The 17,443-nt window shown below is 49.1% G+C and overlaps 1 protein-coding gene and 1 long non-coding RNA gene across 2 annotated transcripts in view; one reads left to right on the forward strand and one right to left on the reverse strand.

Moving 5' to 3' along the window:
• The window catches only part of LOC138803449 (solute carrier family 2, facilitated glucose transporter member 1), a 31,332-nt gene extending 15,691 nt beyond the window's left edge, over nucleotides 1-15,641 (forward strand). Inside the window, exons 3-10 of the mRNA XM_069987484.1 lie at nucleotides 10,139-10,299; nucleotides 10,482-10,722; nucleotides 11,294-11,456; nucleotides 11,548-11,735; nucleotides 12,003-12,107; nucleotides 12,532-12,633; nucleotides 13,968-14,171; nucleotides 14,556-15,641. Of these exons, the coding sequence (XP_069843585.1) occupies nucleotides 10,139-10,299; nucleotides 10,482-10,722; nucleotides 11,294-11,456; nucleotides 11,548-11,735; nucleotides 12,003-12,107; nucleotides 12,532-12,633; nucleotides 13,968-14,171; nucleotides 14,556-14,756 (1,365 nt within the window). The 3' untranslated portion in view covers nucleotides 14,757-15,641. The remainder of the gene's footprint in view (nucleotides 1-10,138; nucleotides 10,300-10,481; nucleotides 10,723-11,293; nucleotides 11,457-11,547; nucleotides 11,736-12,002; nucleotides 12,108-12,531; nucleotides 12,634-13,967; nucleotides 14,172-14,555) is intronic.
• LOC138803452 (uncharacterized) overlaps nucleotides 1-17,053 on the reverse strand; it is a 33,365-nt gene extending 16,312 nt beyond the window's left edge. The window contains exon 1 of the long non-coding RNA XR_011364946.1: nucleotides 16,708-17,053. This is a non-coding gene — a long non-coding RNA (uncharacterized lncRNA). The remainder of the gene's footprint in view (nucleotides 1-16,707) is intronic.
• Nucleotides 17,054-17,443: the final 390 nt, after the last annotated feature.

Consider the following 17,443-nt stretch of genomic DNA (forward strand, 5'->3'; position numbering starts at 1 on the left):
AGGTTCAATCTGCAGAATGGCCAACCACCAGCATGCTGTGGCCCAGTCAGAATGGGCATGTAAGGGCAGACTTCATAGTTGGGGGAGGAGTCTATGGAGGACAGGCAGGAGCAGATTTGCATCTTAGGAAACCGGTTGAGGCTCCTTGTGTGTGATATGATGGATCTGGAACAGGGGCACTAGTAAGAAGACCACTGTTGCACTCATGGCCTGGGAAGGAGGAGTGGAAGGATTTGCTCACTAGTTCACCATGCAGACAAGAGAGAACAGTTCAAAATCAGCTTCTAGTTTTCTGGTTGTAGAGGTGTGGGAAGTGAGGAGGAAGCTGGCAGGAGAGGAGCTGGTAGGTGTTACAGGATGGCAGGATTTGAGATGTAGTGCAGCAGCACTGGGCATGAGCAGAGGCACTTACACATCTGGGTCTGCTTCTTAGACACACATAGGCTGGACACAGGTAGAGGATTGGCATTGGTATCCAAATGGGTATGGAAGATCACCCAGGGAGACTGCAGGGCCAGTCTCCAATAACACTGCCAGAGGATACCATAGAAAGGGACAGGGACAGAATCTCATAAAACAAAGGCAGGATGTGAAGTCTTGAAGGGCAAGGGTATTTGTCTGGATTATTCACTGATAGGTCCTTGATACCTAGAACAACACCCATAGTAATGGGCCTGATGAATGCAAGTGAAAGAATGCTGTCAGATGTCCAGAGCTTGAACTGGGCTGTTGCTGAATGAGGAAGAGTCCCTAGATGCCAATGGTTAGGCCAAGCAGCACATGGAGAAGTCTCCCTGGAGTGGGATAAAGAATGAGGCGGATATATAGAGTTGAGGCCCTTCTCTAAAGACTTCGTGGAGAGGAGAAAAGAGTCCATAGTGTCTTGCTTGCTTGCTTTCCTTGTCTTATTTGTTCTTTCTTCCCTCCTTCCCTTTTCCTTCCTTTCTTTCTTTTAGTGCATGTCTGGGTGCCAGTGGCTCACACCTGCAATCCTAGCTACTCAGGAGGCTAAGATCTGAGGATTACAGTTCAAAGTCAACCTGGGCAGAAAAAACAGAAGTGGAGAGAGTGGTAGAGAGCTAGGCTTGAATGAGAAAACTAAGCGACAGCACCCAGGCCCTGAGTTCAAGCCCTAGTACAGGGACACACACACACACATTTTATTGCAGATTTCTTTTGTAAATATGTTGTAAAAAATCAGCAGGAGGAAAATGGAGAAGATTCAGAAGTGAGAACAGAAGTCCTGCAGACTCCAGGGTGTTGAAGCAGGAACAAAGAGGGGCATTTGGCCAGCAGGGTTATGACCCTTCTGAAGATGAGAACAAATCTAGAAGGAAGTTCTCCAGTCAAACCTTAGAGCTTCCTAAGGTCAGAAGAGCTGAGCAGGGTGTCACAGGAAGAGAGGTGATTTGCACAGAGGACCCAACTGAGGCTGTAAGCTGAGTTTATGGGAACATATGAGGACATCTATCCAAAGGTCACTTCAGAAACAGCCTTGGGAACACACTGAAATCTAGTGGTGTTTCCGGACCAAGCATAAAGGGTCTGTTTGTAATTTACAGACACCTATATCATACAGGCTGGCCAATCAGGAGCAGATTATAAGTGTGGACATGTAAAAGTAGGAAATGAAAATACAGCTCTTGAGCCTATAGAACAAGACAGGGACCACCATTCCTAGGTAGGAACTAAGTTGTTCTACAAAGGCACAGTGATTTGATTCTGCCAACACTGTTATTCAACAAGAGCCACTCTATGTGAGGTACTGTCCTCGACAGCAGAGGGACATAGCAGAGAACATACAGGACATATCCCATCCCTCAGAGCTGCCCTCCTGCATGATCTGAACCGTACCTGCCCTCCAAGGACTCCCTTTAGAGGAGTAGATGAGGGGGAGTCCCTAAGTATCTGGAGGACTAGTTCCAGAACCCCCGCATACCAAAATAATCATAAAGTACTTGTACGTAACTTACACACATCCTCCCATGTACTTTGAATCATGAATCACTTCTATATTACAGGAATACTAATACTATGTAAATCTCGTGTCACTAGTTTGTCTATTGTTTAGGGAGTGACAAGGGAAAAGGTTCAGTACAGGTGCAGTTGTTTTTCAAATATTTATGATGCCCTACAGACACTGTAGGGCAACTGTATAATTCATGGAGGCTTTTAAAGCTGAGAGCAAATAGGAGGAAATGAGTGATGCTGGGGTGGGGGTGAGGGAGAGACAGGAAGGTCTTTGTGAAGATTTGGCTGCACAGTTAGACCTTGCAAGGGGGAGAGTTCCACAGGGAGGAAGGCCAGGTATCCAGGCAAAAGGGACAGCATGTGCAAAGATGCAGTAGTGTGAAGTGTTACACTGCTATGGAGTTGGCTGGCACTCTGTACTGGGCACCCCTATTTCCCAGCTCTGCTCCAAAGGGCTTCTCCTAGGAAGCAGCTTTGGGCTGTCTATGGCTCTCTGGAAAGAAACTTTGCCTACCTATGGTGAAGAGGCTGGTTCTTTTACTCATTACCAGAAGCTTGTTCTCTGCCATAAAACAGGACTGCCTGAAGGGCTTCCTCTTGGAAGTGGTTAATTAATAATGATATTATCTTAAATGTTTACACAGAACCTACCCTTAAATTACCTCTTCTCAGCAGCCCTAAAAAGCGGGCAGGCTGAAACTATCTTCCCAAGTAGAGAGAAGGGCATTCTGGCCCCTCTTCTGGGGTACCTCCATACTGCCTCTCTCCCAGTGGGACAGTCTCCACCAGAAATAACTACAGGTGGTTGGGAAATGAAGTCCTCACCAAGGGGCAGTGACCAGCATGTCTCAGAATAAGGCAACTGGCACAGCCCTCCTTGTTTGACAAGAGAGGACCCCCGTCCATAGAGGTGAGGCTTGCCAGACAGGAACTGGACAGAGCTAAAGGCAAGACCTGCCTTCCGTCCCAAGCTCTCAGCTGAGCTGGGCTCCAGGCAGGCAGCCTCTCCTTGAACTCTGCCAGGATCTAAAGAGTCCTGGCTTCTCTCTTTCCCATTACCACAGACTCTTATCTTCATGCCAGACATGGATCTAAAAGCTTTCAAAACGGTAATTCAATTGTCCCTCATAATAACTCCATTAGGAGGTACCATAAACCATGTTTTATAAGAAACTAAGGTATAGAGGTTTTAAGCAGCTAAACCAATGACACAGGTAGTAAAGTGGCAGAGCTGGGACCTGAATGGAGGGAGTCAGGCTTATCTAGCCTTTGACCTCTAAAGAAGCTGGGCACCTAAGCAGCCATTCACATACCTAAACTGTCACCCAGCTGCATCCTTTATGCTCTGAGTTCAGAGCTGACTCAGGCTCAGTCATTTACCAGTGTCTCAACATTTCCTGCAGTTTCATAATTCTGTTCCACCATCACATCCTGTCACAGTCCCATCACTTATTAAGCCCCGTGGTTAAGATTCATGGCTTGTTCTTCAGCTAACGATAATCCTTTCTCCAGCCCTGATCTGGGCACCAATGACACAGATGACTCAAGCCCTCTGTGTTCAAGTTCAGCCTAGAGCAAGTACATGGAACCTCAGCTGTCTGTAGACAATGAGGATGCCTGGACCAGAGAAGGTGGTTGGCCCCATATAGCAAGGTTTCTCGACTTTTGCACTGTTCTTGGTTATTGTTGTTTTTTGTTTTAACTGTAGAATTCTTTGGTATTGAATTGTATACTCTGTAGGGTGTGGAAAAGCAACCTCAGCCTCTACCCACTAGATGCCAGTGTAACAGCAAAAAAAAAAAAAAAAAAAATGTGTCTGGCCAGGCACCCCTGGCTCATGCCTGTAATCCTAGCTACTCCGGGGGCTGAGATCTGAGGATCACAGTTCAAAGCCAACCCAAGCAGGAAAGTCCATGAGACTCTTACCTCCAGTAAACCACTCAGAAAACTGGAAGTGGCCCTGTGGCTCAAGCAGTAGAGCACTAGCCTTGAGTTAAAGAGCTGAGAGACAGCACCCAGGCCCAGAGTTCAAGCCCCAAAAAAAGTCTGCCCATGAGCAGTTGTCCTCTTGGGAGAGGCGGTGTGAGTGGCCCCCATGTGAGAAGGAAGCACTGTGATAGAAAGGAGGGCTTTCTAGAGGAGGACCTGCATTCACTTCAGGGTGACTATGTGTAAGGAAAAAGTTCAAGCAAAAAGCATGGAGGCTTCGGGTGTCCAGGTCCTGTGGGAGTGTCGCTGTGTCTGCCAGAGGAAGAGCACATGAGTCACAGCGTGGGGGAGGGGACACTTCATCCTAAGGGCTGGGAAGGGCTCTGCACAAGGCTGCCACTGTGAGATGAAAACTCCTGCCTCTGCACAGGAGACCCTGGAGGCCATGGACCAGGGAGGAGGCTGCTGCGGCCAGAGCAGAGGCTTGGCTTTGACTTGGATATGGGCCATGTCAGGGTTCCTCCAGGGAAACAGCCTGGGTGGTCTGGTCCTCTGTTGTGGGTTAGGGTCCAGTTTCTAGCTCCATCCTGGGCCTCTTACCCCATGTCCCAGAGAAAGGCCCCAGAGGACACAGTGGGTGGGACTATCTGTCCAACCCCACCTGGAACATCTGTTTCTGAACCCCCAGCTGACTCTGGGGGTATGGCTGATTGCCATGGAGACATAAACTCTGGGCTGAACCAGGGGAAGGAAGACACAGGACCAGCTCCAACTGGAAGGGAGGAGATTCTGGGAATGGGGGTCAAGGCCAGGCTGAGGGAATGAGCTAGACAAGCTGGACCTTTCTTCTTAACTGAGGAAGGAAAGGAAAACTTAACTGTTGAACCTTTGCATCCCTATAGAACATCTAGGAAAAAGGAAGGAGGGCAGACAAAGTACTGCCTTGGTTATCTGGCCCAGGGAATCTTGTTAAGGATAACATAGAAGAACTGAGCCTCCTGGGTAGAGGGTCCAGGGAAAGATGGTAGGATCAATCAGGTTAGTAGACAAGCCACTTGGCAATAGTACAGAATAGGTCAAAGGTCAGCTGAGTAGCCAAATCCAGCAAGTATTTGTGTGTGTTCAGTATGGTTTCACAATTTAAAAGGGTTTTAGGAAAAATAAGTGACAGAAGCTGTATGTAGCTAGCCTCACATCCTCCCTAATAGGTCTTAACTAACCTTTTATTGGAAATGTTGCCTGCCTCTGTACTGGATCACTGACTTTCATGCTTCCCACAGATAAGGCACTCACCACCTGTAAGATGGACAGTGTCATCCTAGAAACCTAGAAAGTTGGCCTCTACTCTCTGTGACTGCAGACCTGTTGGGGTCCCCAGAGAAGACCCTGGTTCTTTCAGGTTCTTCCTTACACAATAGTCCTCAGTGTACTGATTTTTCTCCTGGCTATATAAAAGTGGAAATTCTTTCTTGTTCCCCTGAAGGCAATGGCTTCTCTCTCATAATAGTAACAGCTCAATCTATGAGCCCAGTGGCGGGTTATGCCTCTTCTCCATCTATAGATACTGCTCAGAAATGGAGAGGAAGTGAGGACTTCCTCCATGGGTGGTCAAACACGTGGTCCTCACCACAGTCCCTGGGCCTGATAAAGGGTGGCACAGGGATTCTCAAGATGCCCTTAGCCATAATGTAGACTTCCTGTTCTTATAGGAGGGCTTTTGAGTGACTGATAGCCACCCACAAGCCAGCTCCACCTGGGGACCTCCTTGCACGGAGTACCTCCCACCCCCATGTTATCAAGGGAGTATCTGCCCTCTTACTCTGTGAGGGTCTTAACTTGTATGAGATCTCTGGTAGCCTATCAGTTGTTAGCAGGCCAACAACGTGACAAGTTCCTCCTTGAGCAGACCAGGACCCTCCCTTTCCCCAACAAGTACTACTCACCCGGGGCCCTTTCTTAGCTCCAATAAACAAGTCTGAGCATCAGGAGCTAGCCCTGGGTGAGATTTGGTTCCCCTGACTTAATCCCAAGACAGAGGAACCCACATACCTGAGGATGGGTCCCTGAGATTTTTTGTTGTTGTTTCTTTCTTTGGTCAGTCGTGGGGCTTGGACTCTGGGCCTGGGCGCTGTCCCTCAGCTCTTCAGCTCAAGGCTGGCACTCTACCACTTGAGCCACAGCGCCACTTCCTCTGAGTTCTTATCAGCTGTTTTTACATCTCAAGGAGAGTCAAGACCTGAGCTGTCAAAACAGAAACCTCAGCCACAGCCTTACAAACAAGCCCCATTGGCACCATTTCAAAGGGGTATAGAGCCTCTGAACCTCAGAAAACAGGGGAAACCCTGAGACCTGTGGAACACACAAGGCAAAAGTGAACGAACATGGTGGCTGACACACACTTGTAATCCTAGCACTCCAGGAGGTTAAGGAGGATATTAAGTTCAAGGCCAGCCTGGGTTACAACATAGCCAGACCAAAACAAAAACAAAGCTGGGTGCTGGTGGCCCACCCACCTCTAATCTCAGGAGGCTGAGAACCAGGATAGCAGTTTTGAGTCAACCAAGGCAGAAAGTTCTTAAGATTCGATCTCCAAAGTGACCAGCAAAAAGCAGGGCTGGAGGAGTAGCTCAAGTGGTAGAAAGTCAACCAAACAAGCTCAAGCCTCTGAATTTAAACTCTAGTCTCAACGAAAAATTAAAGCAAAGCCATCAGGAGCAATCGTCCCATAGACAAGTATCTCTCCTTGTCCCCAAAGAGAATCCTAAGGATGCCATCACCCTAGAACCAGGCTTGTAAGTCTGGTTATTGATGGTGGATCAGGGAAGTTTGGGCCTTCAGAGGACTGGGAGACACTTATCTATGCAGCTCCCTTATCCAGAACAGCTTGTTCTGTGGAGCCTGATAAATATGGCATTTTGCTTCCCAGCAGCCCTTCTGTGGAGTTAGTTTTGTCCCTTGAAAAACGTAAGTATTCTATTTTGTTTGTCAAAATCATGTCTGGTCTCTGCCTTCAGCAAAACCAAGTACATCTAGAAGAGCCTAAGATCCTTTGTTCATCAACTCATCCTTTCACAAGTGTGTGTCGGCACTGGTTCTAGACCCTCTCTAGTTCCTGGTACTCATGGAACCTTGGGGCTGGATAACAGAGGCAGGAATAATAGCATCCAAAGCAGGGAGGGTGGGGATACAGAGCAAAGGTTCAGCCCATGCACCGAGGGTAGATAGAAAGAAGAAAACAGCAGGTAGGGGAGACAGGATTAATCCACAGAAGGAGCTTAAACTTCCTATCATGGCACAAAGGCTTGGTTCGTCTTCGTCAATAGTCTGTACTGCCTTGAGGGGCTGGTATCAGTATAATGGGGTGACTTTAGTGTACCCCAAACTGTAGAAGCACTGTAAGGGCATTTCTTAAATTTCCCATAAGCAATCACTGAAGTGGGTCCTGTCATGTGCCACATGTTGACATTCCATCAGTTGATGGTAGACTAATAAATACACAGTTCTGGTCCCTTAATATAATTTAATGGAGCTGGGGTATAGAACATTGGGCTAGCATATGTCAGGGTCCCCTGGGTTCCATCTCCAGCACCACAAACAAAACAACTACCTATGACCTAGCAACAACATAACCTCATGGCACAATCTATATTCATGTCTGATGATGCTGGTATAACCAAACCTACTGTGTTACCAGTTATATAAAAGTTTTACTCATAGCCAGGCACCCGTGGGCTCACGCCTGTAATCCTAGCTACTCAGGGGGCTGAGATCTGAGGATCGAGGTTCAAAGCCAGCCCAAGCAGGAAAGTCCGTGAAACTCTTATCTCACCAGAAAACTGGAAGTGGCGCTGTAGCTCAAGTGGTAGAGTGCTCACCTTGAGCTGAAGAGCTGAGGGACAGCACTCAGGCCCAGAGTTCAAGCCCCACAACCAACAACAACAAAAAAAAAGTTTTACTCATGTAAGTGTACAATATCCAGTACTCTTAAGTATGGTAATAATAATGATTGTTTGTAATAGTGACTGACTGACCGTTTATAGATGTACTATGGTGGGTTTTTTTTTTTTTTTTTTATCATATTCAGGGCCTGGGTGCTGTACCTGAGCTGGCACCCTACCACTTGAGCCATACCTCTACTTCTGGCTTTTGGTGGTTAATTGGAGATAAGTCTCACAGATTTTCCTGCCTAGGCTGTCTTCCACCCACAATCCTCAGATTTCAGACTCTTGAGTGGATAGGATTACAGGCATGAGCGTCCTCAGTGCATGGTTACCATTATTTTAGACTTCATTCCTTCTATTATAAAACAAGTCTGCTGTGCTCCACCAGCAGCAGCCTTACACTTGTGTTTACCATGTCTCTTGATTGCATCAACAGGCATAAACTGTGTAGGTTTGTGTTTAAAGTGCACTCTGATGTTTGCACAATGGAATCACCTAATAACCACTCAGGATGTATCCCCATTGTTAAGTGATGCATGCCTGTTACTAATATCTGCATTTTAGAGATGAGGGAGTTGAAACACAGAGATGAAATAACTCACCTATGGTAACACTGGAAATAAGGAACAAATGGGATCTAAATTTGACTGTATTCAGATTCAGAACCCAGGTTCCTGATCACTGCTCTATCTAGCTTCCTTTAATAGAATGCTTAAGGATGCCCATCTCCAGGCAGTCTTACTTAACCCCCTAGATCCTGGCCTGAGGTGTCTCTAGACTTGGAACAAGTCATGTGCATGGCAGCAGGGCAAGAATAAAAATGCTTAGAGGCCAAGGACCCAGTATAATCACTGAGCATTTTAGGGACTTCCTTTGATTTCCCCTTTGGCAAATGTGGCTCCCAATTAGATTTTCTCCTGCTAGGCCCTTTTGGATTGGGAGAAGATGGGAGGGGAAGGGTAAGGATGATAAGGAAGATGTGTGCTGCCTGGTGTGCATGAGCTTGCAATGTGCAGTGGGGATACCCAGATGGGTTGTGAACTATGAGGGTGGGGGGCACACCAAGAACTCTCAGGCTAGTGAGCACAGCCATGTGTTTGTGTGAGATGGGATGTGTGCACAGAAAGCTGTTTCTCTGCCTGTGGGGCCGGGACTGGCTCCATGTGCGCTGGGTGGGTCTAGCTAGTCCTGTGGCTCGGGGTGTGTGTCAGTGATACCAGAGAGTGTGGTGAGTATGCTGAGAACCAGTGCTGCCTGTCCTGACCACATCCTAGGCAACGAGCCAAGCCCTCCCTGGGCTAGGGGCAGAGCAAGTGGGCGGGTCGAGACCAGGATAGGTTATTTTCAGTTCCTGGAACTGCTTCCTTGTCCAGAGCCTGTCCCCAAGCCTCCCAGCTGGACACCTGGAGAGGGGAGGTAGCCATAGGTCCTTCAGCATCATATCCAGCCATAAGAAATTGTGTGAGTTGATCATACCAGGCTCTTACGTGCAAAGTGAGTATGCATTTCCCACAGAATGGCAGGCTGTCTGTCCAGCTGTGCTTCCTCCCACAAGGGGCAGAGGACAGAGAGGGCCCAGAGGCAGGAGCTGGACCTCAGGGCACCTCTATCAGAAAAGGGACAAGTGGGGAGAAACATTTTCTCCCAGTACCTCTTACTGTGTACTGTGCTACTAAACTTGTTCCATTGTCATTTGTTACCTCCTCTGCAGAAGGTTGTGTTTTTAAATGTGAAATACCTAGGGAAAGAATGAGAGCTGGCTCATGTCCAGCTCTTATTTCTTACATGAGGAAACTGAGACCACAAAAAGGAGGAAAGCCAATCAGGTGTGGTAGTGGACAGGTGTAATCCCAGCACTCAGCTGGCTGAGGCAAAGAAGGATCTGAAGTTCAAGACCAGGGATGTGAGGGCGATCTGGATGCGACATCTGTCACCCCATTGATCACCAGGGTTGATTCGGCTGATCTGGCTGGCTAGGCGGGTGTCCTCTTCTCCCTCACCACTCCATGTGTGTCCCTCCCGAAGCTGTGCACTTGGTCGAAGAGGATGACCATCCCTGATAGAGGAGGACCGGTCTTCAGTCAAGGGTATACAAGTAGCTGCACTCTCCTACTAGAACCGCCAAATAAGCTCTCAAGTTAAAGGCCAGGCTGAGCTACATAGTGAGATCCAACAAAAAAGGGAAGATGGGAAAAGGTTTCTGCACAGCTGTGCATCTTATGCTAAAATGATCTTCTGAGGCAGAAGCATGTGGGCCTTGGTCTTGCAGACTCACACAGGCTGTTTCTCTCCTGCAGGTGATTGAAGAGTTCTACAACCTGACATGGGTCCATCGCTACGGGGAGCCCATCTTGCCGGCCACACTCACCACACTCTGGTCCCTCTCCGTGGCCATCTTCTCTGTTGGAGGCATGATCGGCTCTTTCTCTGTGGGCCTCTTCGTTAACCGTTTTGGCCGGTAAGCCAGAGCATGCTGGCTGTGCCCTAGGGGCATCTATATCCTCCTGTCCCAAAGGTTCTGGATGGGGGTAGAAAGTGGGGGCTATTTCCCTGCTTATTGCAGGATATTTACTATCTATGGCCCAACCCTTGGAGAATCAGGGGATCCAGGGACCCACCTGACCTGTGACTCACCCCTAGGCGGAACTCCATGCTCATGATGAACCTGCTAGCCTTCCTGTCTGCTGTGCTCATGGGCTTCTCGAAACTGGGCAAGTCCTTTGAGATGCTGATCTTGGGCCGTTTCATCATTGGTGTATACTGTGGCCTGACCACAGGCTTCGTACCCATGTATGTCGGGGAGGTGTCACCTACAGCTCTTCGTGGGGCCCTGGGAACCCTGCATCAGCTGGGCATCGTCGTTGGCATCCTCATTGCCCAGGTAAGTTTAGATCTACCTGCCTGGCATGGTCCTTACTCTGTCTCAGTGGCCTTCATCTGTAGTTCAGCAGAGCTCTTAATCAGTCATCTGAAGCCCCTTCAAAACAAGGGAATGGCAGACAGGTCCAAGAGAACATACAAGCCATCCCAGCCAAAGAGCAAGATCCCTTGGTCCTTTTCATTCCCTTTCATCTCACTCTGGGTCTCTAGCCACAAGCAGCTCCACTGTTGCATCAAAATGCCAGTCTCTCTTCCTGCTTCCAGGTTTTTACATATACTATACCTCTCTCCAGCAGTTTCCTCCATCCCTATCTCTAAAATCCTCCTAAGAATAACAGTCCCCCCCCCCCCACTCTGTGCTGGACACATCTGTAGCCTTGTCATTTGTTCTTGGAGTAATATAGGAGGTCCTATTTCCCTCATGTTACAGATAAGGAAACATGGTTCAAAGAGACCAAGCCTCATGTTAGTAGAAGAGCCTTTATGACCAGTGCTCTTTCCCTATGGGAAAGGTGGGATGGCCTGGGAGGAGGGGCCAGGGCAGGGGCGCTCACAGCCCCTGGTTCCCCCAGGTGTTCGGCCTGGACTCCATCATGGGTAACGAGGATCTGTGGCCCCTGCTGCTGAGTGTCATCTTCATCCCAGCCCTGCTGCAGTGCATCCTGCTGCCCTTCTGCCCCGAGAGTCCCCGCTTCCTGCTCATCAATCGCAACGAGGAGAACCGGGCCAAGAGTGGTACGGGCCAGGCCCTGCCCTCCTCCCTGTACCCTGAGCCCTGGCCTTCTTCCCACTCTGAGCCAACCCACCTTCTCTTTGGTCTCACCAGTGCTGAAGAAGCTGCGCGGGACAGCTGATGTGACCCGTGACCTGCAGGAGATGAAGGAGGAGAGCCGACAAATGATGCGGGAGAAGAAGGTCACCATCCTGGAGCTGTTCCGCTCGCCCGCCTACCGCCAGCCCATCCTCATCGCTGTGGTGCTGCAGCTGTCCCAGCAGCTGTCAGGCATCAACGCTGTGAGTGCCCCCACCCACCCCTTCCTGTGGCCCTAGCCAGGCTCAGGCTCAAGTGTCCACTGTGATCAGGTCCCAAACAAGCCTTGGCCAAAGGAGAGGTTTCCCCTTTGAATCCAAGTACATAAGGTGAATGGTACAGTGTCCATCTGTCTACCTGAGAAACATTTGTCCTCTTCTTCCCTCACCCTGTGTCCCACCCACACTGGTACAGAGGCAGGAGAAGGCCACAGTACCTAGCCAAGTCTCAACAATGTCTCTGTGTGGCAGGTGTTCTATTACTCCACGAGCATTTTCGAGAAGGCGGGAGTACAGCAGCCTGTATATGCCACCATTGGCTCGGGCATCGTGAACACGGCCTTCACTGTCGTATCGGTGAGTCTCTGCTTTTCCGCCAGCAGCCAGTGTCCAGCTTGAGGCCTCGAGGCCCTTATGACAGAATGATAACACTGGCAGGGAGCCAGGCTTGTGTCACATGCTCCCTAAGTGTTCTTTCATCCTCAACAGCTGGGGAGATTGATTTCTCACACTGCACAGCTAATACAGATGTGAAATGGTAAATGCTGTTTTAGGCTGCAGCTAGGATGCTCAGCTATCTGGTCTCCAAGGCCACCACCAGCTCTCAACTCCTGTACTGCTGTTGGGCTCTGGAGTCAGCTCTGGCCCCTCAGTTGTCTGAGCCTCAGGGAGGAGGCAATGCTGCTTCCAAGGCATTAAAGCTAGCCTCTGAGTAGATGGGTTCTGTGAGGAACTAGGCAGAATGCCTCTGACACTGACATGACACTCTCCCTGCCCACAGCTCTTTGTGGTGGAGAGAGCTGGCCGTCGGACCCTGCACCTCATAGGCCTGGCTGGCATGGCAGGCTGTGCTGTGCTCATGACCATTGCGCTGGCATTGCTGGTAAGTACCACACTCTGTGGAGTAGGAGACAGGGTGGGTGGAGGTCTGGAAAGTCTACTTCAGCTTGCATCCCCAAAGTCCTTTGTCAGCCCCAAGCCTGTGGGCAAGGCTATCTCTGATTCTGCCATCCTGGGCTGGCACTAGACCTGGGCTCTTAAGGTTGTCTCTTCTATCCTCTCACATCCTATCTTGAACTTGTGATGGTTTCCTGACAGAGTATCACAAACTCAGACCCTAAAGGATCTCATCTCTCCAGGGAACAGCCTTGCCAATATCAACCTTTCACAGCATTTAGCTGTATCTTCCTTTTTATAATAACCAAATAAAATATTACCCTCCCCCGCCACAGAAGTCAACATGCTACTCTTAAATGCTGTTCTCCAGATGTGGAGGTACAGTTGAGCTACTGTAGGTATAACTGAAATGTTCAGACCCCAGGATACTTTGAATTGCATGTACATAATAAATTATCTTAGTGGTAGGACCCAAGTCTAAACATATGTACATATTTGGACTGTAGCCTGTTACATGAGGAATGAAATTTTCCACTTGTGGATTCATGTCACCAGCACTCAAGGCTATAGTTTTGGAGTATTTATTCATTTAGGAGCATTTTAAATTAGATTAGGGGTGTTCATCCTGTATTTGCCTTTCAGGGAGGAGGAAATCTCTTGAGTTTCCTGTCACATAAAGGCCAAAGCCCAGTACTAACTGTGCTTGGGTCTGCTGGCCCCAAGCCTGTGACTGACCACTATGAATTATGCCATGCCCTCACACATAGAAGCACACATCTATCTGGTTATCTACTATCTATCTATCTACCTACCTATCTATTTGGAAAGTCTTCTGGCTGCCTAGACAGTGGGCATGAGGCAAGTGATGAGTAGATCTGAGATTGAAAGCAAAGTCCTTGACTTTCCACAATGTCCTCAAGAATGCTTATACATAGAATCATGTTTGTTTGTCAGACTGAGCTGGACACCTTACAAGCCTACTAACATGAAAATACACACCATTCTTCCCCAAATGTTCTTGTATAACCTCTTGCCGGAGGCAGACTTCTCTGCAGCCACAAGTAGGAAACCTCGGGGGTTCTCCTGCATGCACATTGTTCTCAAAGAGGAGGGCTCAGGCTTGCAACTACCCTAAGGAACATCATTCCTATGAAGAAACTGATACATAGCACAGTGGACCTATAGTGTACAGCCAATCCAGGACCAGCCCCAGGCCTACTGCCTCCTTGTCCAAAGTGTAGAGGGGCCCTTGCAGCTTCTCTTTCCTCTCATGCTACCTACCACACTTCAGCCTAACCCTCCCCTCATCTTACTCTACAGGAGCAGCTGCCCTGGATGTCCTATCTAAGCATCGTGGCCATCTTTGGCTTTGTGGCCTTCTTTGAAGTGGGCCCGGGCCCCATCCCATGGTTCATTGTGGCTGAGCTCTTCAGTCAGGGTCCCCGCCCAGCTGCTTTTGCGGTCGCTGGCTTCTCCAACTGGACCTCAAATTTCATTGTGGGCATGTGCTTCCAATATGTGGAGGTGAGAATCCCCATTGTCTGTATCCTCACTGTCTCTCGCCTGCATACAGGACTCCATTGTGCTGTGCAATGTGTTCTCAGCATTCTCACTAGGAGTCATGCTGAGAAGAAAACTGAGGCTCAGAAAGAAGCCAGATTACCTGGCTCAAAACACTGACCTCAACTCTAGGTTCTTCCCTTACCTTTGTACAACATTCCTGGAATCTGCCTGACATAGGCCAGGTGTAATCCAGTTTCACTTAATCATCACAGCATCCTGAGTGGCTCTTGGATATTCTGCTTCATAACAAATGCCCATATATAAAGTGACTTATCCAAAGTGCTTTAGCTAAGATGTATGTGTAGGGTCATGATTCCAATCATGTCTGTTTTGTTTTGTTTATAGCAACTGTGTGGTCCCTACGTCTTTATCATCTTCACTGTGCTCCTGATTCTGTTCTTCATCTTCACCTACTTCAAAGTTCCTGAGACTAAAGGCCGCACCTTTGATGAGATTGCTTCTGGCTTCCGGCAGGGGGGAGCCAGCCAAAGTGACAAGACACCTGAGGAGCTGTTCCACCCTCTGGGGGCTGATTCCCAAGTGTGAGGTGCCCCATATCACCTGCCCGGCCTATTCCCAGCGGCCCCAAGGATATTTCTGGAGCACAGGCAGCTGGATGAGACTTCCAAACTTACAGATGTCAACTGAGCCGGGCTTGGGGCTTATTTCATCAGCCAGCAATGATATCCAGAAAATATTCAGGACTTTAATGGCTCCAGGATTTTAACTAAAGCAAGACTGTTGCTCAGATCTATTCAGAGAAGCAACAGGTTTTATAATTTTTTTTATTACTGATTTTGTTATTATTTTTTTATCAGCCAATCTCCTGTTCCCACAACCCAGGCTTCACCCTGAATAGCCCAGTGCCTCAGGGTGGGGACCAAGCCCTATCCAGACACAATGCCTTCTTCGCCAAGATAATCTGTAGGGCTGGACCTATGACCAAGGACACACTAATCGAACTATGAACTACAAAGCTTCTACCCTTGGAGGTGGAACAGTCACCTCTTTCTGCAGGCCTGGATTTCCTTGCCCTAGGAGTCAGGCTCCATTTTAGGATTTGCCCATTCCTATCTCTTCCTACCCCACCACTCAAATTAATCTTTCCTTGCCTAAGACCAGTTGGAAGCACTGGAGTACAGGGAGGAGAGGGGAAGGGCTAGACTGGGCTACCAAGTTCTAGTCTCCTGTGCACTGAGGGCCAGAGGATCACCATGAGAGAAGGGCCGTAGGAGGCTGAGAACTCACTGCTGAAGACACGGACACTCCTGCCCTGCTATGTATAGATGGAAGATATTTATATATATTTTTGGTTGTCAATATTAAATACAGACACTAAGTTATAGTCTTATCTGGACAAACCAACTTGTAAATACACCAACACACTCCTGTAACTTACTTAAACAGATATAAATGGCTGGTTTTTAGAAATATGGTTTTGAAATGATTGTGGATTAAGGTAGGAAGGTTTGAATGGAAGAAATGAGGGGAAAACAAGTTATAACCAATGTAATGGCTTTAGAGATTTTGGTTCAGGATCCTGTTCTTTCAAGCACCTCTGATTTATACCTACTCCTTTAGAACTCATGACATCTTATTACCTGGAGAAAAACCCGAAGTCTTCAACTTGGCATCCAAGGCCAACAGCATATAGAGTTGGTGTTGAAAAAACTAGCCCAGAGCTGGTGGCTTGTGCTGGTTACTCCCAGCTACTCAAGAGGCTGAGATCTGAAGATCAATCTTGAAGTCGAGGTGGGGTGGTTTCTGTGAGACTTATCACCAATTAACCAGCAAAAAGCAGGAAGTGGAGCTGTGGCTCAATTTCTAGTACTGGCATTAATAAAATAAAAAACCCAGTAAGTTGCCAAGGGATCATGCCAGGCTACAGCACTGTCTGGAATATATAGTAAGTTGATCTTCACTTGACAGGCTCAAAGAGGCTATGTGCCTAAGTCCCACAACAAACACTAAATCCTCTGCTTTTGACAATTAGACTGCACAATTCCTTCCCCGGGGTCCTGCTTCCCCCAAACAAAATGAACCACGTTCTTTTGGCCCAGTGAATAACCAAAGCAGCTCACCTATTAATCTCTCTTGCGGGAAACCACACCCCTCCCTCCCTCACCCGATGAGAGGTATCCCCAAGAGCTACTCCAGGACAGAGCAGCACCTCCAGAAAGGCAAAGCTAGGGCTATTGTTTTTGGAACTGCCTCCAAAGACTTGAACTTCTTCCAAGAATGGTAGCATGTCACTACCTTTCCATCCTTTACACAAATGGTGAATTTCTCCACCCAACTGAATGCCATCCAACGAGACAGATTTCCTTTCTCTGGCTTTTTGGCGTACATAAAGCAGACGCTCGGAAATAACAGTTAAAGCACCAGGGCTATGTCTCTAGAGGTTGAACAGACAAAACCTGGGGGGAATTTGCCTCCATAACTGCGCACAGGCAAAATTCAACTGGCTTAAGGAGGATGGCTTGGTAAATCTGCGTACCTGTATCACGGGTACGAGGGCGTGCAGGAACCAGCCTCCCCGCCTCTCAGAGGAGGGGTGAGATTGAGGAGTGCCTTCTGAGACGGGCCCAGGCGGTTAGCTAGCTGACGGAGGAGGGCCTGAGGACGGGTGCGCTCAGGACTGCCCAGGGTGCTTCTAACCGCTGGTGCCAGGAAGGTAAAGGGGTGACGCGGACGTGTGGCAAGGCAGATGGCGCCAGCGGGCGCCTAAGGCCCGAAAGCCAGAAAACCCGTGCGCCCCCTGGGACCCACAGGGCCAAGCTCGGGTCTGGAAAGGCCCGAGGATCCGGCGCGCACGCCCCGCGCGCCGCCATTCCCCGCAGCGGGGTGACGCACGGGCGCCGGGAAGCCCGGTCCGGCCCCGCCCCTGGCCGCGGCCCACAAGGCTCCGGAAGGAACCGCTTCCGGTGCCCGGCGCCCTTTCTATACGCACCGCAGTGCGCCCCATCGTAGCTCTGGGGTCAGGTTCGACCGCCCGCAGACAGACTACCGTCCATCCTTCCCCTGGCCCTTCCGCGGGGCTCGGAGCTCGGCCGAAACATGGGGACCGAGACATGGCCCAGCCGACCGTTACTCATTGAGAGGCGGGGCTACACCTGGTCTCCACCAATCAGAGCCGCAGTGAGGCAGAGAGAGGCGGGCTCGCTGTCGTTGGCCTCTGGAGACGATCCAATCCAATCGTCTGTCTTCCGGGAGGCGCAGTTTACTCCGGAAGT

Source organism: Dipodomys merriami, unplaced genomic scaffold (genome assembly GCF_024711535.1).
Source record: "Dipodomys merriami isolate MVZ:Mamm:240054 unplaced genomic scaffold, mDipMer1.0.p SCAF_34, whole genome shotgun sequence".
Lineage (NCBI taxonomy): Eukaryota > Metazoa > Chordata > Mammalia > Rodentia > Heteromyidae > Dipodomys > Dipodomys merriami.